This window comes from Solea senegalensis, linkage group LG20 (assembly GCF_019176455.1).
Source record: "Solea senegalensis isolate Sse05_10M linkage group LG20, IFAPA_SoseM_1, whole genome shotgun sequence".
NCBI lineage: Eukaryota > Metazoa > Chordata > Actinopteri > Pleuronectiformes > Soleidae > Solea > Solea senegalensis.
This window is the reverse complement of record NC_058039.1, coordinates 9,445,560-9,472,644: the sequence shown is the minus strand read 5'-3', so window position 1 is coordinate 9,472,644 and position 27,085 is coordinate 9,445,560. Positions and strand designations below refer to the sequence as shown.

Here is a 27,085-nt window from a genome sequence, read left to right as displayed (position 1 = left end):
TGTTGGAGGTTGATGATGGCGTCATCTACCCTCAATGCCAGGCTGGTGGGTCAAACACCAGCGGTCCATCGTTGGTCTCATCAGGGTCAGAGATGAAGAAGGACCAGCTGCTCCAGTGTCTTCTTCAGTGTCACTGGCCTGGAGCTACTGAGGTTCATGAGGCCATAGATCTCATTTCTGCAGAAGGAAATATTTCCTTCTGAGAAAAACATTTCATCCTGAAGCTCAGATTTATATTTGGTGAGATGATGGTGACTTGATACAGTATAGCCATTGGTTTACTGTGACCAGTCATGTCTCGTTTGCACTGGACAGACTTATTCACTGTAACAGTCTCAGTCGTCATAGCATCAAAAACGTCCTTTTATTGTGGCACCGTTTAACCACCAAAAAACTTTATACCCATTTGCTTTCTATGGTCAGTCAGTCAGTCATCATCTAACCGCTTTATCCTTCACCAGAGGGTCGCGGGGGGTGCTGTGCCAATCTCAGCTACATCGGGCGATAGGCGGGGTACACCCTGGACAGTTCGCCAGTCCATCGCAGGGCCACACACAGCTAGAGACAAACAACCATTCACTCTCACACTCACTCCTACGGTCAATTTAGAGTGTCCAATTTACCTAATCCCCACATTGCATGTTTTTGGACTGTGGGAGGAAGCCGGAGAACCCGGAGAGAACCCACGCACACACGGGGAGAACATGCAAACTCCATGCAGAAAGGCCCTTGTTCCAACCGGGGCTCGAACCCGGGTCTTCTCACTGCAAGGCGAGAGTGCTAACCACTACACCACCGTGTGGCCCTGCTTTCTATGGAATTAAATTAAATTAAATTAAATTAAATTAAATTAAATTAAATTAAATTAAATTAAATTAAATTAAATTAAATCAAATTAAATTAAATTAAATTAAATTAAATCGTTTATCAGTTAAGGATCGGTGGAATAGCTGCACAGAGGAATTCAAATTATGTGCATCACTATTTGAAAATTCAAACTATTAATACATATATGAAGATAGACTTAAATGTATTCTCTTTTTGCTGACACTGTCACGAAGCATTAATATGGATTGTTTTATCATAGTTTTATTATCAACAAATTATGTATATGAGCAAAGGTTTTCAACCAGAATAATTTAATCATCAAGAGGTTGATTTGGTTTAATTAGTGTGTGTTTTATACATCTTTTCATCATTAAGGAGATTTTTCCTAAACCCTAAATCATAAAAACACTTAAAATGTTTCAATTTACAATAAAACATAGATAAGACCACATTTTGAGATTCACGTATTTGGAACATTTTGACTGAAAAAGTAATTAGGAACTAAAGCTGTCAGACAAATATTTATTTATTTTATTTATTTATATGTTTATTTTGGTCATGACATTTAGATCACTCATCACACATCAGTGTAGTTCACACAATACACATACCCGAAAGGGAAAGCGGGAGAAGCAAAAGTTTATCTTGTCCCGCCCCCTATTATCATCATACATTAAATAATTATTCTTTTCTTATGACATTTGACAAAGAAAAACATGTTTCAGCATCAGGTAGCACTCAGAGGTATAGTCTAGCTCTAGACAGTCAAATCAGACTCCATGTGTGTCTGTACATGTGTCCATGATATTCCGTCGCGAGTGACAGTCTCGACTTGTTGTCTGGCATATTCAACTTCCCAAAAGTCACAAAATAATCCAATCAATTGAGGTCAATGCATCTTTTTTTTTTTTTTTTCTTTAGTCATCCATCTCATCTGTAGGATTCGCCAAATATGGTGGAGTCAAAGGTATTCTTCTACATTATTATGCACCCAAAACACATGATAAACAAATACCTGCAAGATGTACAAATGTAAGGATTTAAATCATCTTTCTATATAATAATAAATCAATACAAGATTTCTGCATACAAACGTACAAGTGCACATTTTATGTTTGTTTAGGATGTATGTCAGAGCATCACAAGGAATCACGTTGAAGAATTGTTAAGGACAGGTGGCTTTGCGTGTTGCACAAACAGAGGGATGGGTTACAGTACAAGGCATGTCATTCCATCTCTTGGGTGTTCCCCAATTAATGTGAACACAGTGTTCAAGTCCTTGAACATTATTTGGCTCCCCAACAAGCCACTGTGTAAATTTCACTGCACAACCATCGGACCACAACCAGATTCCTTCCTTGTGAGCGTCACTAAGTCCAATCCATGTTGGTCCCTCAGCATGGTCAAAGTTCCTGACCAAGGATCTGACAAAATTATGTTCTCCCTCACTGTGGATAGACACCAGGTTGGCTCCCTGTGACACACAGTAGCGCTCAGCATCAGCCCAGGACAGTTGCGTAGAAACGTACTTGTAGCAGCGGTCGTCAAAGCTGAACCAGAACGAGGGACAGCTTCCACGCAGCAGCTTCACTTCAAGTTCACCTGAAGGAGACACAGCACCCAGAGCCAGAGCAAACAGGAAGAGGAACAGCATCATGTTGGCGTCTCTCTTATCTGTAGTCGGGGTAAAGTTGGGATTCTGAAGGAGACAGTTGCCAGGCCATGTTCTTTTATATGCTTCAGCACGGGTGGTGTCTGCACTACTGGTGTAATGTGTAAAACATTAACTTGTAAATAACAAGATAAGAGAAGGTTTTTTTTTTGTTTTTTTTCATCATAAAGTTTGAATTGATGTTGAATTAGACTGCTTTAAACACAGAACATGATCCTCATAGGTGTTCCCAGGCTTCTCCAGGTGAGAGAAAGCTCTTGTTGGAGGTAGACGATGGCGTCATCCACCCCTGATGCCAGGCTGGTAGGTCAAACACCAGCAGTCCATCACTGGACTCATCAGGGTCAGAGATGAAGAAGGACCAGCTGCTCCAGTGTCTTCTTCAGTGTCACTGGCCTGGAGCTACTGAGGTTCATGATGCCATAGATCTCATTTCTGCAGACTCATACTATCAGCTCGCTGTTTAAATGGCTGTAGTCCAAATATAAGTGGAGCTACATTTATTTGATGAGCGGATTTCATTAACTAGAACTTTACAGATCAAGTGTAAAATTGCTCCGGGCACAAAAATCAATGAGAAGCAGGAATTTTAGATGATTTGATGAAAAATGGCACCTCCACAAGAGCTTTTCTCATGATTATATCCGGTGCATTTTATGCAGAGTCACCTATTTATTTGCTATATGTCAAAGTCTGTTGTCAGTTCCATAAAATTCCTGTAACCCTAATCCCAAATCCGGTTAATAACCTGTTGCTCTTTGAACTGCTGAGGTCAGTGGACATGAGAGGCTGCCAAAGATCCATAAACACAGCGATAAACTTATCACTTCCCTGTTCTGAGCTTTTTACCAGAGGCATAAAAAGGAGATTATTTCCTTCTGAGAAAAACATTTCATCCTGAAGCTCAGATTTATATTTGGTGAAATGATGGTGACTTGATACAGTATAGCCATTGGTTTACTATGACCAGTCCTGTCTTGTTTGCACTGGACAGACTTATTCATTTATTAGATTTATTTACTTTTCGTCACACATGTGTGTTTATTATGAAGTACATGTCAGTCCATATAAAAACAAACACTTTTACTTTGAAATTCTGTGAAACATCATGATAACTATCTATTGTGTTGTATTTATTGTAAGCGGCTAAACAGTTGTTTTTCCCCACTTTTTTCTCTACATCACCCCCTCTTGACCAGACTAGACACTCATTGGCCGCGAGGTCATTTGAGTTTGACATCCCTGACCTATAGGGTAGGCAAAATAAGCGGAAGCTTCAACCGACATCTTTTGTGCAGAACGCCGCTATTAAAGGCGACATAGACCAGAAGCTCCAATTAACGCTTCGTTTGTGTGTGTGTATCTACGTCATGACCTCTTTTATGAAACCCTAAAGTTTCAAAACAAACAGTTCAGCCACTGCTGAGAAAATAGTGTTGTATTGTTTTCCTGGGCTCTGCCAAGCGGATCAGCACTTCCCTATGCTGATGATGTCATCAGAAAACCTCACCACTCCTCTCACCACCGTAGCGCCTCCTGGTGCGGGCACTAGTCCGGGCACATCCAGTTGCATACATTCAACTGCAGAAGAATTAGAACTACTCTTGTTGTAGCTGCTGAGATGCAGAGCATCCACCGTGCCAGAGGTGGAGCTGTGTATCTGAGAGCTGGCCTACCAATTATGTCACTTCCAGGTACCTGGCCAATCACATGACAGTGGGAAAGCTCTGGTTGGCTGGCCAATCACAACACAGTCCACGTTCTGGGGGTGTGATTTTGGTCTGAAACAGCGCGGCTGACGAGAGCATCAGTGAGGAGATATTTTGATCGGCTCGTTTGCAGCGACTAGGTTTTTAACCTTTGTGTTGATTTGTGTGTCAACACAAATTGTGCCTGGATTCATCTGAGAATACCTGTGCCCGAAAATAAATGAACCAAATAAATAAATGAACCAAACACAAAATAATAATAATAATATTGTGCTTTTAAATCGTACTAATCTGGTTTGAAGCAAGGAGCATCTTGCTAGATCTTATGACTTCAGTACATTTGATTTGGTTCATTGTCACTTTGAAACTATCGTATTTGTACACTGGATGAACACATTTAGCAAACAACCACACAGACACAAATGAACCACCCTCTCACATGGATACGTCACATAAAACCTACAATTTATTCTTTTGCAGTAAAAGTTTCACATAGTAAAACGCAGCTTTAGAAAAGACGTGTAGCTTCAGCTATCTGAAGGTTGAGGGGACACGAGGGGAGATGTATTGCTTTGTGGTTGACAGGTTCTTTTTGTGTTGTTTTTTTTTTCATTTACAATAGATAAATAATAACAACATTACCAACATTAGGCATATATTTACACATCAACATTATTACAGTCGTACAAAGCCTTCAGTGTGTCCTGTCTTGCGTTGTGTACTTTGTTTTTTTGTTGTTTGTATAAACATGCAAACAGAAGTTCAAATCGTCATTTAAAAATAACATCTCCACACAGTTATGACAATGGCTGATAAAACAGTTAACTACAGCCTCCTATGGTGCTAATATGTGACATCAGAGGGAAGAATCAAGTGTCACCTGCTGCCCTCTAGTGGCCACAAAACAGAAACAAGTACGTGTACATTCCAGCAGTGCAGCTTCAATAAAAAAACAAAAAAACAAAGAAAACACCTTTACATGGTTGTTCAGCCCCAGGCACAAAAACAAAAACCAAGATGTTAAGTCAACTCTGAGATAGATAAATAAACAACAGTATTACAATAAATAACTAATACAGCACGATAACTCTGCTCTTTGGAAAAGTTGAGCAGAGGAGTGACTGCACACACGAGTGTGTGTGTGTGTGTGTGTGTGTCATGTACAGGTTAATCATATGCATGACACTGAATATGGACAGACCACAGCTCTGGTTTTTCAGTTCTCAGTCACAGAATCACTGACCTGGTTTCACAAAAGCATCTTTAAACATTAAAGAGAAGAATAAAACAGGGTTTCACGCATGGATAACAAAAAAAAATATATATATATAGACTTGCCAGAAAACACAAATAGACTACTGCTTGTCACTAATAAAACAAAAAAAATAATAATTCAGTTTGCTGTTTTTATTGTTTAAGTCCACATATTCTAATCCTTTAATGGCTTTCTAACATTAACGGTTTGTGTCTAATCTAAATTCTTTTTCTTTTATGTTATGTCCCATTTGTGGACATTTACGACTGCAAAACTTGGATATTTAAGGTCAAGCTAAATTTCCTGGACAGCAATTTTAGAAATTTTTGAAATAACCATAATGGCTTTGAGTTTGATTATAACTGCCTTCACATTGAGTTATCACACGTTTGCAGGAAGGACTAGTGAAAACAGCAGGTAAAGGTTTTTAATACACAATTACTACAGTACTTATAACACGCAATTCAAATCATTTATGTAGGGTTTTCTTCACCTTGACATCACCTTCAAATTCTGTCTTGAGAACAAATGTGCTTTTGGCACCGAGACCGTTTCTACACTAAAGCTTCCGATTCATTATGGTCTGCAGGAGAAAGCAGCAGCTCTGTGTTCTGTAAGGCTTTGTGTTGAAATGACGGTGATGATGACGACGGAAAAACCCGTGGCAACAAAACATCTTCGGTATTGCACATTAAACCCATGTGTTTACAGCTATCTAAACAATGCGAGACATGCATCACTACATACGGAACATTAAGGAGTCTCACTGTTGGACGGCTCCTCCTACTCGGCAGAAACGCACCACTGGAGTGACTGCATGGACGAATACAGGGCGAGGACAAACTAACACAAACACATCGGAGGTCTGCTGCTTGTACTTGTGAGAAACGGGAGGGAGAGAAGCTGATTACTCAGGGACTTGAATAAAGAGTGGTGTGTCACCAGAAAAGTGGTTGGATACAGAAGGGGTCCTTTACTTTTACAATTACAGTTATGAATATTCAAAGGGAGAGGTCTTTGCACTTGTGCTTCTTTTATCATGTCCACACCCTGTGTTAGTTTCCACAGACAGTTCACACACGATCACCCGTCAATGATCTTTTCAGTCAGCTTAAATCTCCTCATGATTATGATTTTTTTTTTTCTCTCATGGCGCAGTGGTTTGACTTGTCAGGTAAAGGAATATTTCTGTACTTCCACAGCAACCCAGAATGAGTGGAAAACTCCTCACACCCGCACGAGGAAATCAGTCATCATGATATCAGAGAGCATCGCTGCGTGGGGGGAGTCAGTTCCACACGCCATTCCAGGACTCATTAAAATAAAAGTGTGATAGAAAAGACAGTACATCCGTGCTGCAGGACTCAATGTGAATGTGATTTGGCACTGAATAATGTATAGGTCCATATTTTTTTACTATGTCAAATAATTCAAATCTATTCACAGAAAATATCATATAGTGCATGAGAAGTGTTTGGCTAAAAGTCAACCAGGACTCTGTGAAATGTTTTTTTTACAAAGTGTTGCACTGGCTGCTGCTTGTATTAAATAATATGCTACAGAAAAACAAGCAAACAAAAAAAAAAGCTCCACGTCAGACATTTACACAACGACAGCATGTATCCTGCGGATCTATGCAGCACGAGGCAGATGCTTCGCCATACGCGGGCAAAATTAAGTTTGTGTGTCTGAAATGATGACGAAGGCCTTGGTGACCAACGAGACTCTTTGACAGAAATGAAAGGAACGTTCCACCTGCTGAACAGGTTCATAAATAACCGAAAACTCATCACAAGAACAAAAACACATTCAGTCCAATAGATACTGTACAAATGAATTACAGCCTCCTTTACCACCGGGCTCCGTTTGGCAAATCTCCGCCTCGCCGCGTGGAATCTTTTCTGGGAGACGTTCGTAAATCCTTAATAAAGCACGTGTTCACCGTCATAGATGGAGTGCTGCTCCGTGTTTGTGTCAGAACATATTAGTGTCCACTTGGCACCCCCCGTTGGTAGTTTACTGCAGTGTGTGTGTGTGTGTGTGTGAGCGTGTGACATTGTATCGTCGTGTCACACACAGACAGGACTCAGTTTTGTGTGTCCAGTGTGTTTAAGCACGCGGCTCCAGTTTGTGTGACAGCTCAAAAAGAGTCTGCTGATTGTCGATAATGTGCAGGTAGTTAACACTGGCTCTCACCTCGGCACTGTCGACCCCGATGACCTCGTTGCCTTGGAAACACACACGTACAAAAACAATGTATGAGTCAGGCTGAAGAGTTTTATGGTCATATAAAGAAAATAAGACTGTGGTGGAAATTAAATGGTTGCTTAGAAACTGTAAAGAGAAAAAACTGTGGGAGAGAAGCAGTACATCAACTCAACTGCAGATGGCGTTAGATTCCCGCACAATGAATGGATCCAAACAGCAAAACAACCCCTCAATTAACCGAAATAGCCCCTGTAACTTTACCCGTCTTATCATGTACACATCTTACATGACGGACAGTTACATAAAGTTAATTTAGCTCGAGACAACCACACTCACCTGGTTGGTCGCTTTGGCAGTGCCGGATCATTCTCACCGTGTCTGCGATCATGTGCTGCGGGTTGAGGAAAAGGACATGATTATTGCATCTTTCTTGTTGAGTATAAATAAAGGTTTTAAATTGTCCTTCTCTCCATTGCTGTTCTCTGTCTCCTGCAGCAGTTTTCTACTCTCACACCTGACAATCGTGGTCCTTTTTTTTTACACATTTTTACTTTGTTTTTCTAATGACCAGAACTTATGTAACCCTCCTGTTTCAGTGTCTTTCTCTTAGACATAGTTCGCAGTGAAGCGTTAAAAAGCAATGTTCCTGACCATTAATTAGCACTAAATTAAAACCAAAGTGTTTGCGTGTAGTCTGTTAAGTCATTACTTCCAAGGTGTTCCCTTTTGGAATCATTTAACTCTGATTGTTTGATCACCGGCTTGTCCTGTCGTCAGGAAACTTGAATCGTTCATGATTGTGGCTCGATATCGTTCGTGTTCGAATGCATTTATATACAACGTACTTAAGTTGCTGGATGACGGTTTAAACAATGTGGAATTACAGAAAGATCAGAGTCACAGAGTTTGAAACTCAAACACTAAAGATCGTGAGAGACTTCAACTCACCAGCTTCTCAAAGTTGACCAGGTTGTCATGGAAGGTCTTATTTCCCTCGTGGATAAAGGTGATATCTGAGAGCAGCGGACGGGAGTATTTAAAGTTTCATTCATTAAAAAAAAAAACAATATGATCTTATGCCCGGTTTGTGTGTAAGAGTTGGGGGTCGGAGATGTTACCTTTCAGCAGAAGAGGCATGAAAGGGATCTTAGGAGGTTTCATCCTCTTGAAGGCTTCCCTGTAGGCTTTGTGGTTCAGAGACGGATCCTGGAGAAAAAGACAAGAGACAAACAGGAGGCGTAATTTCAGGTAATCAAGTCAGAAAAAACACCACATTTCACTCTGCACATAGCTCTCTCTGCGTCTCTCTGTTCTCTCACCGTGATGAGCTCCAGCTCTGTAAAAAGCTTCTTAAACTTGCCCGGACATTTCTGAGAGGACGACATTAGGACATAATTAGATTTACAATGTAAAGTATGTGTATGAATGCACAACATATAATACACAGGCGGACTCTTACCTCCCAGGTTTGGTTGAGTCGGCTGACCGCTGCTGTGTTGAGACCCATGATGATGGCAAACGCAGAGTTCAGATTCCTTTGGGCTTTACAACTAAAAAGGTACAAAAAAAAAAAATCTTAAATTGCTTAACAGATATACATTTATTTGTGTGCATGTTTGAGGGTGCATGCGATTTCTTACTGAGCAGCAATCTTGATGAACTTCTTGAGCAGCTGCACCCTCTTGTTTAGGGAGACGCACATGAGCACCTCGGACATGACCCACTGTTGGACCTCGTTGCAGCGCTGGAGAAGGACGGAGAGCGCTGGTGTGTGGCCGCTGCCAGGAGCCCGGCTGAGTGTGTAATACACCAGCTCCTGCTGCATGTGGATGGAGGAGAATGTGTGAGTAAAAGAAATGGAGCTTCTCAGGAGCTTAAGTGGAATATTAAAATTGTCACATGTCCACTAAACATATAAAAATTACTTAGTGAACAACAGATTTGATTTGATGGATTTTGCACAAGAAAATACAAAGAAATGGATGGAAAAAATAGTTACAGAGCAGGGAGAGGCAGGAAGTCCATTGAAACTCATGGCACTTTTCCAGCACGACTCGACTCTATATTACTATAGTACTTCGACAATGGGGGCGGAGTCGCCATAGCACAGCTGCATGAACCTAATTTTGTTTTTTAAGCGTCACAAACACACAAACTAGTGATGAGCAAAGCAGTTCTTTTTGGTGTCCTGAATTACTGGAAACAGTTAATTAAAAACATAAGTTCAATGCTTATTTATTAGTTCCGCCTGACACTGTCACTGAACTGAAATATGGCGCAAGGGGATGTAATGCGGCTCGCGATCGTCTGCATTTCGGCAGTGCTGTTGCTAAAAACACCAGACTCCTCTGTTAAATATCGAGATTTTAGATATTTCCTTTGATAAATGTTGGAGATTAAGGATTTTTAAGTCTTTTTAACAGATCTACAATTCACTTTGATTCCTGTGTCGGACGTTGCGCTCATGACTCCAGCACCAGGTACCAGGTAGTATCGGTATACGGCATGAGTTATACTGCATGCTGCTTCACCACGTTGTCAACAAATATTCTTCACGACAGCCACTGTTGCCATGTTCATGAATTAATTATTAACTGCTGTATGTGTGCACACCATACGTACAGGATATATAGATATATATATGCATCTATATATACTTGTGTAAGTGAGCACAAACCTCATGGATGGATTTGAAGAGGCTCCAGTCCAGGTGTGTTAGAGCCGCAGCCACGTCCCAGGTGTTGATGCCCAAGAGTCGTACCGGCCTCCTGCTTAGCTCAGCACTGTCCGTTAAAGGAGGCTATAAATACAAGTGTGCAGAAAAAGAAATGAAGTGCATCTGCATCACATATGAGAATATAGTACATGTACACACACATACACACTGTATCTAAATGGAAATATATGGTTATCTAAAAAAATAACACTATTATCACACACCTCCATGATCATGAACTACATAATAATGAGGCTGGTGGAGATTCATGCACAAACCATCCTTCAAAAAGCAATAACATGGAATAACAAGAGAAAGAGTCGTCTGTCAACACTAGGAGTAAAAGAAAATATCAATGCAATATAAAGCCTTGCTTACAGTATCACAATACATCATAATGTATGATATTATCACCCCTATATCGAGTATATGCATCATATTGCTAGATTGTTGCCAATACACAGCTACAGTTGACACACAAGCAAGCCTGAAACTTTAATTATAGGTCATTATATTAACAACAATTCAGCATTAGGGAGCCCAACAGTAACACAACAGATAATATGCTGAATAAAAGTGTTTTTTTGAAAATGATATTATTCATTTTGAATAATTTAAAATGCCATGTAATGCAACATTATCGAAGGGCACTCTCTAGAAAACCATACCACACAGAACATTTGTCCCGATACGGTGCTTTCTAAATCTGCCGTTGCAGCTGGGCATCAAAGTAACCGTGGCTCACGTGTTTTCTTTCCAGTCGAGTCAAAGTTAATAACCATCACCTGGCCCGAGACCTTCATCTGGTTTATAACACATGACTCATCATAGCAATGTAAAAAAAACATCAGCTGGGAAATCAGAATATTAATTTTTCATGCCCGATTTCAGCAGATAATAATAGAAGCCACAAATGACAAAATAATCTCATCTTCGAGAGGTCGTGGCTTTCTTTACAACCTTCAAACTGCACCTTCAACACTGTGGAACGATGGAAAGCACAAGCAGAACCCGGAGTTTACATACCAAGATCTCAGTGAGATCCCTGCGACAGGCCACGAGCTTTCCCTGTGGGGTCAGGGACTCTGAATACACACAGTCACTGGGCTGTAACATCCTCCGCTCAGCAGAGACAACTGCAGAAAGAGAGGGAGGAAGTGACACATTTAGACATTTACTTTTGCAGTTGCAAGAAGTTATGATGGGCGGAGCCGCCCAACTAATTAGAAAACAACTATGCTTTTAAACATAGACGCCAGTCACAAGACCTGTCGACATGCTGACGTGGCAGTAAGCTCTGATGTGTTGATAATATTCAACGAGTCTTGTTATATTCTATGGAAAACTTACACACACACCAATTATTCTATTAGCAAAACAACTCGTAATAATACATTGACAAGTCAGTTACAGAGTGATTGTTTAATTGTTTAGTCCTATTTGTAAATAGTCGAAGAAGCTAAAAAATAATATATACCCATATAGAACTGATAAATGCTTGACCAATCCAGTTTTTGCTACATCACATAGTGTGACTATGACTTTATATATTTCAGTATTTGTGTTGATGTGTCGATTCAGATGTGCATACTTTTCTTTGTGTATGTGTGTGTGTGTGTGTACCTCCAGTGTTTGTAACAACAGCAAGCACCATGTCCTCTTCCGCTCTGTCCGTCTTCACACCCACAATCCTCAGCATCTCATGGGCCTCCAGTGACGGGTGTGTGTGGACACTCAGGTAGGAGTCGGTGCTCACGTACACACAGCAAATGACTGAGAAATACATTAAGAGTGTGTTTATAGTGAAAGGAACAAAAAATACAGTAAAATAAAAAGGAAGCAGACACAGAAGTTGCACCTCTCACTCCAGTTCAGTGTTTTACATATTTACAGGGACGTCATTTTTGTCAAGCAGACATGAGGAGCTCCAGCTAGTTAAGCAATTTGCATGTGCACAATTATTTTAAATTAAAACTCACAGACAGTCCTCTTGGGTAATCGTGTGTTGTGTACAGTATGTGTGTGTCTGTGGTCCTTAACTCACCATCTCTTGTGTCTGCCTGTGGACTTCGTGGGTGCAGACTGTTTTCCTTCAGACTCAGCTGCTGATACATTTGTTTACTCTGACAGAAAGAATGAGCAGAAAAAAAAAAGCAATGAAGAGTCACAGTACTGTATCTAACAGTAGCTCCTACAGTATGTGTGACTCACTGAAAGCATCTGTGTACAGCTATGATTCTGTGTTGTGTAGTGGTTTATCTTACAGTGTGAAGCACGGTGTTCTAGATTTAAAGAAATGTCTGTCAAATTGTGTGACCCTTGGCATTCGGATTGGAATGACGTGACCTTTTTTCTTATAGCAAACTGTCAATGAGTTTCAGTCATACAAACAAGTGAATGTTATAAACCTGGTGTAATAGACCTTTTTCACAGCAGATATTAGTCAACGTGAAATCTAGATATATCTATACATATATTAGAACATTTGGAGGCAGATCTGATACGGTTTTATTAAAGGTGTGGTGAATATTTGCATAGTCCACCACCTCTCTTTAACTCACCCTTTGGTTTGGAGGGCAGTCATCCACAGTGCTGTAAGAAAAGAAGCACAACAGTGAGGCGACGATGCAGGAAGGACAAAAAATTTTTATATCCGGAGATAAATCCACTCACTGTCTCCGACGCAGAAGTTTCTGGAACTCCTTCAGATCTTTCTCCAGTGTGGGGAACTCGTACAAATCTTCCAAAACACACCTGTACAGCGTCTGATGAACACAGAAAACCAAGATCCTTTAAACTGCACGCACAGTTTCAATAAAACCAGAACTACTGACAATATGATGAAGATCCGATCACACTGTCACACAAATTAAGAGCAGAAAACCCTCTGATCACACGGTGCTTTCCTTGTTTGTCGTGCTGCTGTGATGCAGCGACATAGAACCACGGCATTTACACTGGAGCCTGTGTAGTTTATTTGCTGAGTACCATCAAGTGTAAACATCAAACTAACCCTGTACCTTGTATTTAAATGGTTGACTAGACATGCTCAGTAGCGTCTGTGTGCAGGTATGACGGAGCATTAGTACTCCATCTCATTTTTAAACACAGGGACTTGTTTTTTTTTTTGTCTCCACAAGGCAAACACAGCCCCATACTGTGACTGTGTAAACAGGTTTATGTCCCTTTAACATGAGTAACACCTGAACGCTGCCCCATCCCCCCCGTGACACACAAACACTCTCACATCCACCAGCTTATCTTTGTCATTGACTCACCGTAGCCTCCCTCCCCAGTTCCCCTCTTGTTCCTCTGTTACTAGGCAACTATCACCAGGGTTACTCACTCCATATGAGATTATACCCATGCCAACCCTCGCACTTTGGTTTCCATGGCAACCCGGCACTGAGCAATGGAGCCGTCAGGTTACAGAGAGATTGGTGAGTGTGCGTGGCTGTTGTGGATAAGTGTGTGGAGGTGTGTGTGAGTCGATGACAAAGAGACAACTGTCAAATCTAATTGGGCCCCATCATGTGAATCTACAGTGCACCAGGATTACATAACATATATATATATATATATATATATATATATATATATATATAACTTGTAAATAGATACACAGACAGAAAGACACGGAGCCACACGGTGTTATCATACCCCATCATTTCTCAGTGGATACGTGTCAAAGTCTGCATATCAGTCTGCTGCTCTGCCAGTGGGATGATATAAAAACATCACCAAGGTTCCCCCTGCAGGCGCAAAAGCTGTTCACTTGAACAGGAGCTTCTGCTAACAGGAAAACCTCTTGCTGTGCAAAATTCGAGGAAGGATAAAGAGAGTGCTGAGACTTCTAGTGTCATTTGTGACAACTGTGGAGAAAACCACACACAGAATCATTCACTCATTCTCTACCACTTTAATCTCCAGATCAAATTTTTCAGCTGACATGGGGCGAAAGGCAAGGTGCACCCAGGACAGGTCACCAGTCCATTACATTACATTACATTACATTACATGTCATTTAGCAGACACTTTTATCCAAAGTGACTTACAATAAATGCATTTAAACATTTGGGTACAAACAAGAGCTATAAGTAAGCCAAAGTATAAAGTGTTAATATTGAGACAAACAACAAGTCACTCACACCCACAATCACTTTAGAGTGTCCAATTAAGCTCTGCATGTTTTTCGACTGTGGAAGACACGCTCCGTTGTGTGGCCCAAAATGTGTGGATGCAGGTGTGCATTTCCATACCTTCATAAAACTCCTGACGTGCTCCTCTTCCTTGAGGAAGTCCTTGTAAAGCCTGCTCCAGTGGGACACCAGATGCAGCACCTTGCGTTTCCTGAAGAGGGCGTCCTTGCCTTCCTCCTGACCCCTGCAGCGGGTGCTGCTATAGGTGAGAGTGGTCAAGGAGACACCAAAAGAGAGTGTGGAGGCTAAAAAGGATGAGTCTACAATCAGAGTAGCAGGCTGAAGTGACTCATATCTGATTTGTTTTAGTAGACGTGATCCCGATCTGGGTTTTTTTCATGGCTGTGAAGAAATTTGACCTGAAATCCAAAATGTCCAATATGTGGCCATGATGTGAGATAAGTGAGGACTGTCAAACCTATGACATCTTCCACATTGCAGCCACATGGCAAAAGTTAAACAATGGAGGAGAGTGTCGTTCTCTGGAATACAACAAGCTTGCATTTCTGAATTTCCCCCTATGGGAAATTAAAAAAAAGGTACATCTTATCTTAACCTGTTTTACCACTTCAATACCAAGTGGTCCAATATGTACTAAATTGAAAAAATCTTATATTTGCAAATGAATCAATATCAATGATAGGGAAATCTACTTCTGCATTTAACTTTTAATCATTATCACACACCAGTAGTGTACCTTGCTCAGGAGCGCCTCAGCCCTCGACAAACCCTCAGTTACAAGGCCAATTCCCTTCCACCCTTGCATGTGCTTGCCAATAAGGATATTGTCCCAAAAGGGCCTGACATAGGTCACTGGTGGACATGAACACCAGGTAGGTCAACAGGAAGTCATCCAGTAACATTTCTGTAACAAAGCAAAGAAACATTGTCAGTCACTGCACAAGCATTCCTGCACAGAGTGAAGTGGTGCAGCTGAAAGTCTGTTTTATTTGTACAGGTAATGATGGATTGGCTTAGTTTCTGCTATTTTACTGACTTCAAATAAGATCAATCTAAATGATGTGCTAATGGATGAACGGCAGAGGGAATTATAAAAAAACTTTAACCAGTGATGTCAAGTGTCTCTCAGCTCGACATTTAATCTTTTAGCGGTTTAACAGTTTTGGTTTTCCGGTCCATTTCACTATAATGTCATAGCCCATTTTTTGGCGACAAAGCAGCTGAGGTTTGCGGAATTAAAGGCAATGCTATGGACAATTAAGTAAAAAAAGTTTCCAATTTGCTTCTGATGTCAAATCAAATCCCTAGTTTTAATGAATCATATTATTGTATTGAAATGTTGTCTTCAGGGCCTTAAAGAGAAAGCAAGGCAAGCACTTATGTCACAAATAGATAGTATTAAACATAAAAAAAACAAAAAACGAGTGCGTGTGTGTGTGTTTGTGTGACAGACAGAGAGAGAGAAAGATAGAAAGTGTGAGTGTGACTCAGCAGGTGTTCAATGGGTTTGAGCCGAATATTAACAGCCCTCATGGCAGATGGGTAATGAGCCACTCTACGTGTGTGCGTGTGTGTGTGTTGCATCAAATTCTTTCCATGGGAAAAAAAAGTGTGACCTAAATATGGCTCCATCAGGCAGACGGCACATGAATCAATTATAGGAGAAGACCGAGCATTGGCCGTGGCATTAATATTTGAAAAGGAGTCTTCCTTTTAGAAATAAATACGTAAAATGTTTTCAAGAAATAGGTCCAGCTGAGCTTATCGCGTTTCCAAAACACCAGTGAATTCTTCTCTTTTCAGGGAGCCTCTCTCTAGTCTGTAGAGGTAAAACTCTCTTTCGTAGCTTTCTTTTTCCCCTCCCCTCTGACACATACTGTAGCCTCCCCCTCAGTACAACCGTTTCTCCTCCCCTCCTGTGCTCACCCTCTCAGCCCTCTGTGAAGATAAATATCCGTTTGCATCTTCAACATATGTCCTCTACATTTGCCTGCTGGCAAACACAAGCACTCCTAAAGACAGCAACACACAACAACAACAACAACAACAAACAGCACACACACAAGCACCCCAATGAAGAACTCATTCAGTTCCGACCTTGGGTAGCTTATTGTTTGTATGAGAGGAAAGAAAAGGAAAGAAAACATGCGTTGAACTAATCGCAGTCATCTGCTGCTGTTTGCGTTTTTTTTGTTGTTGTTGTGCGTGCTTTTATGTGTACATGGCGATGGATGGCTGGGGTAATCGCCCGCTCTATGTGGAAGCGTGTTCCAGCCTGTTCCAACATCCCGCACACTGTGCACAGTTAAGTCCACTAAAATGCTTAAAACCAACCCAGTGGGCCGACGCAGGCACACAAGCATGCCTGCACACACATGCACACGCCCTCATGCTTACCAGTCACACACAGAGACATGAAAAGATGCACTCGTGAGCTGCTGCATCTCTGATTCTGTCCCCACCCAAAAGAAAAACAACCTAAGCCTTAAAAAGTTTCTTTTTCCAGTGAATAAATATCAGTCATTCTTCCTCCACAAAGACCATCTCAGTTCTCTCTCTCTCTCTCTCTCCCTTGCATTCATTTCTCCCCCTTTCTTCCTTTGCTTCCTGCAATTCAGTGAGATGGCTCCCTGTGGACTGCTGGGAACTGGCGGTGCTAAGGAGCCAATACATAAAGACGCCTTATCTTAAACCAGCGCAAACAGGCGACAACAGTGTTTTACAAAATACCAGTTGAGAAATAAAATATGCTCCAGTGATTGTGACAAGAACTCGCTTTGAATTTAAGAGGAGACGCCGTGGCACGGCATTTTCTGCGTTTCTGTGCTGATGGTGAACAGTAAGAAATGGTTCTTATGTTTAAAGTTTAAATCGAGAATATAGCGAGGACAGCAGAGCATCCGTGAAGGTTCTGTAATCAAGCTGGCTCCAAATGACCCGTCACACATTCTGCTTTCTCAGCGCTCATTGACATGACATGTAATGTAATGTCGATCACACTATTCAGCGAGGAAAGGGTGAACTTCCTCATGCCTGTGAAGATTACTATGACCTCGATGACATAGCACTGTCACAGACATGACAGCGTTAACCTATTTCCTTGTCGAGAAGTGTGATACACATCAGTTCTGAAGAAGCCTCTTGAGGGGAGAGGTCTACAACTCAAGCAAATCCATCTGCCAACATGTGTCAGAACTCGAGGCGTGTGGGCCACATCCGGCACACAATACAACTGGATTCGGCCCACAATGTAATAGACACATCAGGGCGTGTGTCCTCCTCTAATTTCACCATTTACATGGTAAAGTGCGGTGCAAGATGCAAAGGGGTTGTATTTAGTGTCTGAATTTGAATCTGAATCTGAACGTTTTGGGCACAACATTGGTGACACCAATCAGAGTTTTGCTTGACATTTCCTCGAAAAGCCAGGTGCGCCTGTGCCTGGAGTGCTGCTATTTAATCGGCCAATGTTAAACTGGAGAAGTGAAGGTGCGAGGCAAAGAAGCACCAGCAGAATAAATGCAAAATAAAAATAAAAAGTGATGGAACTTCTTAGAAATGGTTTGAGGATTAGAACAAGTGGCAAAAGTCGATGGTAATGAGACAGGAGCGCACGGTCTCACATGATGTGCAGCTACGATTCAAACAATTTGTTGTACTTCACATTTCTCGTGGCGCACACAGCGACGACACCAACGTGTGAGACACAGACTGAGTTTGATCACACAGCTCCTCTAGTCTACATGACGATGTGTCCTTGGGCGAGACACTTAACCCCACGTTGCTCCTGTCAGCTGTGGTGGCAGCGTGTGAATGTGTATGAAAGATGAGTGATAGAAAAAAAGAAAAAGTGCTGCACGTAAGTGCTCTATAAATACAGAGCATTTACCACAACTGACGATGAAGAGGAGGAGCTGAAGCGCGTGCCGTGCGTTTTCTTCTTTACATTTCATTAACTGATCTTAAATAATGTGCAGGAAAACAAACAGCCCACTAAAATCATCTGCAGCAGAGACGTCTACTCCCTGAAGCAATCAGTTTGCAGCCTCATTAAATGTACTTCAGCTCTCGAATGCTCCTCATATTTACCAGCAATGACACGGCTGAGTGACTGCACACATGCACCTGGATGCTGTGTGAGGGCTGACTGATTCATGCCGCCACAGACACACAGACAAACACCCCCTCCCTCAAGAGACAGAGAAAGGTACAGACTGGGCTGTGTTGTGTTGTGACTTGAAAATGAAATTCCTAAGAATAAAAAGGGAGGTGTGCTTCATTTTAATTAACATCACAGCCCCTTCAGTTACAAGGCAAACTTTAAATTTTAGTCTCCGTGTCTTTGTGCACACTTCAGTATATCACGTCATGTGTATAGAGAGAGGCCTTGTGATGCACGAGTGTGACTGTTGTGTCCAAACTCACCGCTCTCCCTGCTCTCTGGCACCCCTCTTTGGTCGTCCAGCCGCAGATCGCTGAGGAGGTGCTCCAGGATTTTGAGTGGCGTCCCCGACACCACCACATACCTGTAAGACGAGGAGTCACGACAGTCTCGGTCATTAGAGCATGACAACCAGGTACGACCACTTCCACCACTCCATCCTCCCCCCCTCTCTTCATCCTTGTGCTCCTCCACGTCGTCATCATCAATGTAGCGGAAATGGGGAACATCAAAAGTACAGATTCCTGAACTGCTTGTAATTTTATCAGTGTCGTCGTCGTTGTCGTCATCATCTTCGTCATCTATGTCGTCCTCTGCTTGAGCTAGAGCTGCTAGCTCAGTGGTCATTTTCATATCTGAACACTCATGAAAGCTGCTGGGACGCTGCCTTTCTGTTTGCCCGAGTCAACTAAGAGAATAAAAACCTTTCTCTAACAGCTCCTACAGTCGCACTCTGAGGGAAATGATTACTATCAACTATGGTGAGCTCTGTATACACACACACACACACACACACACACACACACACCAACTTAACCTGCCTGTCACTGACACTCCCTTCATTGTGCCTTAGGTCTTGGCACATACCAACTTAAAACAAGCGCTGCACAAAGAAATCGCCTTTGAGAAAATGTACACACACACAGTGATACATATGACCCTACACACATGCAGTGATTTGTGGAAGGAAGTAAACCAGTCTTGGTGTCATCTTTGTTTCGCCTTTCAGCTGGAAACAAAAAAGCCATTCTCTTTACTCTCTGTGCCAGAAGCTAAAGCATACATTATCTTTCGACACACACACACACACACACACCCTACTATAATGACAGGAACACTGATATTTTGAATGTGACTGCAACCCGAGACCTCAAAGTAAAAACTGGGGAAAAAAAGAGGGAGGAGTACCATGATTATGTCTTTGTTGCTACTGTTGGTTAGTGAAGCTCTTATTATAAAGAGGGACTAACCTCTTGTTGCAGTCCTCCTCTCTGGACCCGCCCACCGACGTGGGTGTGGGTGAGGGACGGTCCGATGGCGACGTGACTGACGACGTCACTCTTTGCAACACCAACACGTCCCGACCTCTCTCCTTCAGGCAAACTCTTCCCACTGCCTCCTAAGATAAACAGAGAGATGATATTATAAGGCCTACTGCAGTCGTGTACAATGTTAAACATGTAATGTTTTTTTGTACAAATAAAATGAGAACAAAGTAAAGATCATTCAACAAAAACATAGTGCAGAGAGAAGAAAGAGGGAAGGAGAACAAGGAAAATACAGAAGGACAAAGAATCCAAGGGAAGGCAGTAATGCAATATTAAGGGTGCCAACTCTACTACAAACCAAGCAACAGTTAAAGTCGGTAGTCATTTTTAAGACTAAATACACAGCTATGTCCTTTAACATTAGACACATTTAGTTCCCTCTTTGAAAGACTTAAATAGCCCCATATCCATCGCTATCTTGAACTAAACGCCCTTTATTTTATATGATCTCAGTTCCTGCAGGAGCAGTGAGGTAACTCGGCATATAGACTATTAAACTATTGCAATTACTATTAAAAAACAAAACCACCTTTTTTCCCATCAATTAGCAAAGGATCATACTATACTAGTGTGTGTTTGCAGCTCTGATTTTAACAGCCGAAGTGTCCAGATCTTTAACCCCTTTCTTCCTCACCAAATGAAAGTAAACGCTGCACAGACCACTGCGAACAATCACGACTGACTACTGAAAATGAGCTGCTCTAAAACAAGTAAAAGCACCTTGATCTGTGAGCTCACAAACACACACGCACACACCTGCAGTGACAGTGTAACATGAACACAGCTCCAGACGGACAACGAATCACAATAAGAAACAGCCTGAAGAAATTGTAGAAAGGGGGAGAAGAAGAGAGAGAGGGGGAGATCAAAGGCAGGGGGAGAGGAGCGGGAGGGAGAGATAAAGAAGCAGCATCTCCCGAGGCTCCAGCTGCTCGCTGCAGTCTCTGTCGCAGCCAGAGGGATTGAACAGCAATCACAACTGACACAGAGAGCTCTCTGTGCAGGGAGGCTTTAAAACACACGCACAAACGGAGAGATGTTTGTGTGGTTTCATGTCACAAATTAAAGAAGAATATAGCTAAAGGTGTGAGGGAGCGAAAAACTGGTAAAACAGTCGTGAAGTTCACACAAAGTGCCAACAGTTCGTCCAGTAATAACTGATCACACCACGTGGACTCTTAATTATGACAGTATATAATTGTGGAGCCTACTGTACACACAGAGCACCACGAGTACAGTCACAGATACACAGCACATGAAGTCACTCGCTCTCTCTTTCTCTGATGAAAGGAGCGGTTTGATCCTGAACATCAGCAGGTAAGAAGAGACTTAGGTCAGTCTAAAACAATGTGTTCAAAGTACTCTGTGCGTGTGCGTGTGCGTGTGCGTGTGTGTGTGTGTGTGTGAGTGAGAGAGAGAGTGTTCTTGGTATCTTTGTGAGGGCATTTGAGAATGTGAGGACATTTTGGCTGGTCCTCACATTCTGTCACCCATAAAAAGGGCTTTCTGAGGGGTAAGACCAGATTTTAGGGTTAGAATTGAGTTTTGAGTGGGTTAGGTTTAGGCACTTAGTTGGGATGGTGAAGGTTAGGGTAAGGGACTAGGGAATGCATTATTTCAATGAATGTCCTCACTATGAATGCTACGAAATGTGTGTGTGTGTGTGTGCGTGCGTGCGTGCGTGCGTGCGTGTTGCAGATGTTCAGTAGTCACCAGGTCCGCCCCCTCAGACGTACTGTACTGTGTCTTTCCCTTAACATTACAATTTAACCATCTTCTTCCATCTTCTATTGCTTTATCCTCCACATGAGGGTCGGTGGTGCCAATCTCAGCTGACATGCAGACCTTCATGCAGAAATGTATATGTTTCCAATGAATTAAAAAAAAGTTTTAGCTTGAGTAAAAGTGTTTTTAAGATTAACGACAGAAGTTATTTAATGGTAATTTACCCAACGTTCCATCCATAAGAAAATAATTGAAATAATCATTAGCTGCAGCCGTGCTGTGTGCCACCATTAGCCTGCACATCCACACAGACACAACGCCAGATCTTCCACCACCTGTTACGCACAGTGTGTACTTATCTTTGAAATGCATTATGCAACGTGGTGAAATTAAATGTTCTCTCGTCTAAGATGTGTACGGCTGATAAATGAGGCGGTGGTGTTAAGAAATCCAACACTGTAAAGCCGCTGAACACATTTAAGCTGGCACCCAAACCACACCCAAAGACCCAGATACGATGTCGGGATAACAAGTTTGGGCTACGCCACGAAACCACATCAGTGAGGGTTCAAATGTGAAGCGGGGTGTTTGAACACAAGTCTCTTGTCCTTTATCTCTGCAGACTTTTCCTGTCTCCCTACATTAATCAGTATCTGATAAAGGAACATTGCTCCAGAAAAGAGAAGAGACGGATTATGTAACAATTATGACAAAATAAAGTAGAGTCCAATGATGTGCTGTGCTCCTGATAAAATGGCAAACTGTTGATCTTCCTGATAACTCAGTGCATGGAGACCAAGAAAAACAACTGAGCCAAGAATAGAGGAAGGCGGCAAAAACTATGTGTACACACTCGAGATCAAAAGGCTTGTGGAAAAAATGAAACAAGAAAGAGTGGCCTAACAAACACAAATAACCACGAAGAAAATCAAATGAAAATTACAGTAGTTCCAAGGAATGACGATTCATTTTGCCTGAGAAAGAATGTGAGCCATGTGTGAAGGAAAAAACACTGCAGAGCGAATGTCAGAGAGTTATGCAACGAGGGAAATGATAGACAGAGCAAGAGGAGAAAGACCAGGGCAAAAACAGTGAGAGACATGGAGGAGTGTGTGGGACATACAAGAAATAGAGACGCATGAATCCATCTGTCATAGGGTCTGATTCAAGATGTTAACATCAGTGACATGTTTAAGCTTTGATGTAACGATGAAGACAAATAAAACAAATAATCGAACACACTGTCACATAAGACATTTGTCCTTTCTTCTTCCTCAATAAAAACAATAATGGGAAAACTTAACCAGGATGAATGTTTTTGTGAAATCAATACTCAGCATAGTCTCAGTAAAGAGGTGCGTCAGTCTCTTTTCCTCCCATCCCTTCCTTCAATTCAACCATCTGTACTTCCTCCACTCTACACCCTTCCCTGCTCGCTCACTCACTCACACTCTCCTCTACACTTGTGGAAAGACATTCTCTCTTTCTCCTCTTCATCAAATTCACTCCGGGAGGTTTTTAGTTTGAGAGCAGAGCAGGGGACTCGCTGCTGCCCCTCGCAGGGTCGTACACTGCAAACACAGCTCTCTGAACGAAACGAGGAATCAAGGAGGCGGCACACGCTTCGCTTTCTTCCAAGATCACTACCTCTGTACCAGAAAAGGCCCTTTTTTATCTATCCGTCTATCCTCTTTTCCTTCTCTAAAAGCCTCTCATGCACGCACGCACACACACACACACACACACACACACACACACACACACACACACACACACACCCACATTGTTCAGGGAAAGGTGGGCCTCATGGAAAGTCAAAAAAGGAAGCACTGTGTTTCCCTGTACAAGCAAGTTGTAACCAAACCATATCAGTGTTGTGATAGATCTGGGCCTGATTCCTGGAAACAGTGGATAAGAATATGAAAACACAATGCTTTTAGGTCAGCGACACAAACAAACACACACACACACACACACACACACACACACACACACACACACACACACACACACACACACACACACACACACTGCTCAGCTCAGAGGGCCACAAAGCCTGTCTCTCTCTACGTGTGTGTGTGTGTGTGTGTGTGTGCGTGATCATACATGTGGTGACCTTGTTTGATCCCCAAGCAGCTGAAAAGTGCAAATGCAAGCGTGGGGTATTTAGAAGACAAGCAGTGTACTCGATGGACGTGTGTCACTATGGAAACAGTCAACGCTGGATTGTCAAAGCATGTCTCTGTTATGGAAAAAAAAAAGGAGACTAAAAAAGAAAATCACCATGACAACCCAGTATAAGGAGAGTAGTAGTGTTTGTGGAGAATCAAAGCTGATTGCCGAGTTTTGTTTTGTGCTACATTCTGTGGATTAAACTACCGTCAAAACCACATTGCTGGAAAATAATAATCCCACTTTTAGAACCAATTACTGATCAACACAAGCATTTCCAATTAGAGACCAAGAGCATCTTTTTAAGCTCATATGAATCACTGCGTTCATTTGCTGTTACACTTTTGTTAATGAATGAATGCAACATAAGTTGTTAATTATAGGTCAGCTAGTTATTCACATTTGCAAGCATACCATAATCTATATCTAGTATCTATCTCTATAGTAACTAAGTAACTCACTCTGACAAAGTCTAATCAGTCTTTCTTTTATCTGGTTGTGTCAGGATTGATAACTACAACCAATACAATTAATTTAATAATTTAATTTGATTTCCATGTTGTTGTTTTTTAATAGATTTGTTTTGCCTCAGAAATGTTTATATTGTAAACTATTTATCATTCCATATCAAAACAAACACTTTCATTTTGAAATTGTGTGAAATATGGTCATGAATATTATTATTATTTTGATGTCTTTTTCCTCTAAAGGTTGTATTTGTCTTCACTCGACAAGCCCCCTACTGACCAAACGAGACACTCAGTCATTCAGTCAGGTCATTTGAGTTGGAGACCCCTGCTTTATGGCATGCAAGTCAATCTAATGAGTAAAAATTTTTCAATAAATGAAAATAATCTGTAAACAGTGTGTCAGTAGTTTCACATCCCTGCTTTAACAGTGCAGTTACTTACATTTTTTATAGTACTCATACTGCAAAATACAGGTTCTTTTTACTTTGACATGTAAGGAATGAAAAATCATCAGTAAAAAATCAGTAAAATCATATGCACTCTGAAAATACCCTATGGTTCGGCATCAAGACCAACTCACCAGGGCTGATGAGAAACACAGCAAAGTTTGCAAACACATGCACTGACGATGTTGGGTGGAATCAAACTGCCTTTGCTTCATTTCCTGCCCTCAGGTGCACCATAGAGCACAATTACACAGTATAATGCTTCACTAACACCCCACTCATTATGTACACACACAGTGCCAGCAGCACATGGACACACACATGAACACGGATTCACACGCAGCACTTGACAAGAGTGTAAAAGGACGACGAGGTCACATTTCATGAAGCCATTATTAACTAGCCAGTGGGCGTTTAATCTAACGTGTCGCAAATGAAGCAAAGGTCAGTGCTCCTGCAGCAAATAACTAGTGTGTGTAAACAGTGCACGTGTGTCTTTACAGATATCATGATCGTCCTGATGAAGATTAACTCACAAGCTCCTAGAGCCGCACTCGTGAGTAACACAGACGTGGAGGAACACTGAAGAGGATAATGACGACGTTCACCGCATGATGATGTTAACCATAAATCCACAAATGGCCCTGTAGATTACATGGTGATGGAGTAAGACGTTCACAGAATGACACTATCTGTTCTATCATGATAGTAGTACACAGTGGTTTCTACTCACGGCCTGGTTCCTGTCAGGCAGCCGGTAGTTGTGGTTCTGCAGCAGCCGGCAGCCGTCCTTGGCCAGGCGCTGAACAGCCTCCAGTCCCAGCCGACTGGTCAGGTCCTCGCGGCCGCATCCAGTCCCCGTTCCTCCTCCTCCTCCTCCACCACCACCACCACCACCTCCGCCACTGCCACTGCCGCCGCCGCCGCCGTCCCGCAATGCACACACCCCGCCCAGCTGCAACACGGGAGGCATGAAGACAAATCTCAAACCACAGTCCCAAGACATGATGGACACCCTCAGGAGTCCACTGATGGGACGCAGGTTGAGAAACTTCACTACTTTTTTTTTCATCCAAAGGAAAACAATGTAAAAAAATAATCCAGAAGCACGAAATGACGGGTTTTCTGTTGCCTTGTTATGTCCATGTGAGGAGAATGAGAAGATGACGATCCTGAGTCTAACTCTCTCTAGTTCTTCTTATTCAGTCTGATGTCTGTTGCACTTAGTTGCTTGTTTGAGTCAAAGTGCTCTGTGTCAGAAGTTCTGGCAGAGACAGAGTGAGTGTATGTGATTAGTTGTGTAAGTGGGCGGGAGTGTGGGAAGAGTTTGTGTTTGGGGGTGTGAGTGTGTGTGTGTGTAGGTCTCCTCCCTACCATAAATGTAACAATTATCCCCGTAGTGCAGCTCAAGTACATAAACGTGTTTCAATATGAAAATCTGCCGGTGATAACTTAGAAAAAAAGAAAAGAAAGACAGGAAAATAAATGGACAGGATTTATTTCTGCTGCTCAACTGGAGAAACTAATATCTCTATGTCTGTCCTCAGAGAGATTTGATAACAGAAAACACGACTGTGTGCAAGTGTGCCCCCTGGGAGCTGCAAGCATGATGGTTATCACCGGTGGTGAGTCGCCTGGTCTGTTTATTTTCCTTGGAAGAGGGAGAGAGAGTTTGGGCATTTCATTTGTGTGTGAGTGGAGAAACTCTTCCTGTGAGAGCCATTGCTCTTACAGAGGGTAACATGTGTAGAACATGATGGCAAACTCCCACACTTTATTAGTTCTCTACTGCCCCCAGTGTCGGATCTTATCTGGTCAAAATAAGCACGTACACATATGTGCGGACATTATCAGAGTCATTGTCAGAGGCATGGTCCCATGTCCCTTGCTGCTTCCTGTTAACCTCTTTGCAGCTTCCTGTCCTAGAGACAGAACACACAAGATAAAAGTGTCTCTCTGTGTTGTCAATGTTTTGCATTGTGTCTCCTTCTCTCTCCTCATTCTCAGTCCCATCATTTTTGAAACCATTGTCCACAAAGGAAATAACTGTGTCAAGCTGGTGCAGCTTTTTCCAAGTAGCGTCTCCTCGCTCTCAGTCGTGAGTGTGTGTGTGTTATTCTCTGTTGTCCATGAATTTTCACATTTATCCTCCAAAAATAGTACAGCTCATTATTATTTCTCAATTAAAATGTCAAATTATAGTTATTTACTTGCATTGCCGAACAGAAAAAGTA

The 27,085-nt window shown here is 42.0% G+C and overlaps 2 protein-coding genes across 2 annotated transcripts in view; both read right to left on the bottom strand.

Annotated features, from left to right (window-relative positions):
- Window positions 1-1,786: 1,786 nt before the first annotated feature.
- Window positions 1,787-2,545, bottom strand: LOC122786069 (lactose-binding lectin l-2-like). Its single transcript, XM_044052087.1, has one exon. The coding sequence runs from the start codon at window positions 2,483-2,485 to the stop codon at window positions 1,994-1,996; it is 492 nt and encodes a 163-aa protein (XP_043908022.1). The 5' UTR covers window positions 2,486-2,545; the 3' UTR covers window positions 1,787-1,993.
- A 3,330-nt stretch (window positions 2,546-5,875) lies between these two features.
- Window positions 5,876-27,085, bottom strand: part of rapgef5a (Rap guanine nucleotide exchange factor (GEF) 5a) — a 39,641-nt gene continuing 18,431 nt past the window's right edge. Inside the window, exons 9-26 of the mRNA XM_044052902.1 lie at window positions 25,585-25,806; window positions 19,961-20,109; window positions 18,974-19,074; window positions 15,374-15,452; window positions 14,648-14,792; window positions 13,062-13,153; window positions 12,950-12,980; window positions 12,433-12,511; window positions 12,012-12,161; window positions 11,415-11,524; window positions 10,350-10,472; window positions 9,313-9,491; window positions 9,132-9,222; window positions 8,992-9,042; window positions 8,791-8,878; window positions 8,621-8,685; window positions 8,009-8,063; window positions 5,876-7,692 (exon numbers count right to left, since the gene is read on the bottom strand). Coding sequence (XP_043908837.1) covers window positions 7,574-7,692; window positions 8,009-8,063; window positions 8,621-8,685; window positions 8,791-8,878; window positions 8,992-9,042; window positions 9,132-9,222; window positions 9,313-9,491; window positions 10,350-10,472; window positions 11,415-11,524; window positions 12,012-12,161; window positions 12,433-12,511; window positions 12,950-12,980; window positions 13,062-13,153; window positions 14,648-14,792; window positions 15,374-15,452; window positions 18,974-19,074; window positions 19,961-20,109; window positions 25,585-25,806 — 1,929 coding nt within the window. The 3' untranslated portion in view covers window positions 5,876-7,573. The remainder of the gene's footprint in view (window positions 7,693-8,008; window positions 8,064-8,620; window positions 8,686-8,790; window positions 8,879-8,991; window positions 9,043-9,131; window positions 9,223-9,312; window positions 9,492-10,349; window positions 10,473-11,414; window positions 11,525-12,011; window positions 12,162-12,432; window positions 12,512-12,949; window positions 12,981-13,061; window positions 13,154-14,647; window positions 14,793-15,373; window positions 15,453-18,973; window positions 19,075-19,960; window positions 20,110-25,584; window positions 25,807-27,085) is intronic.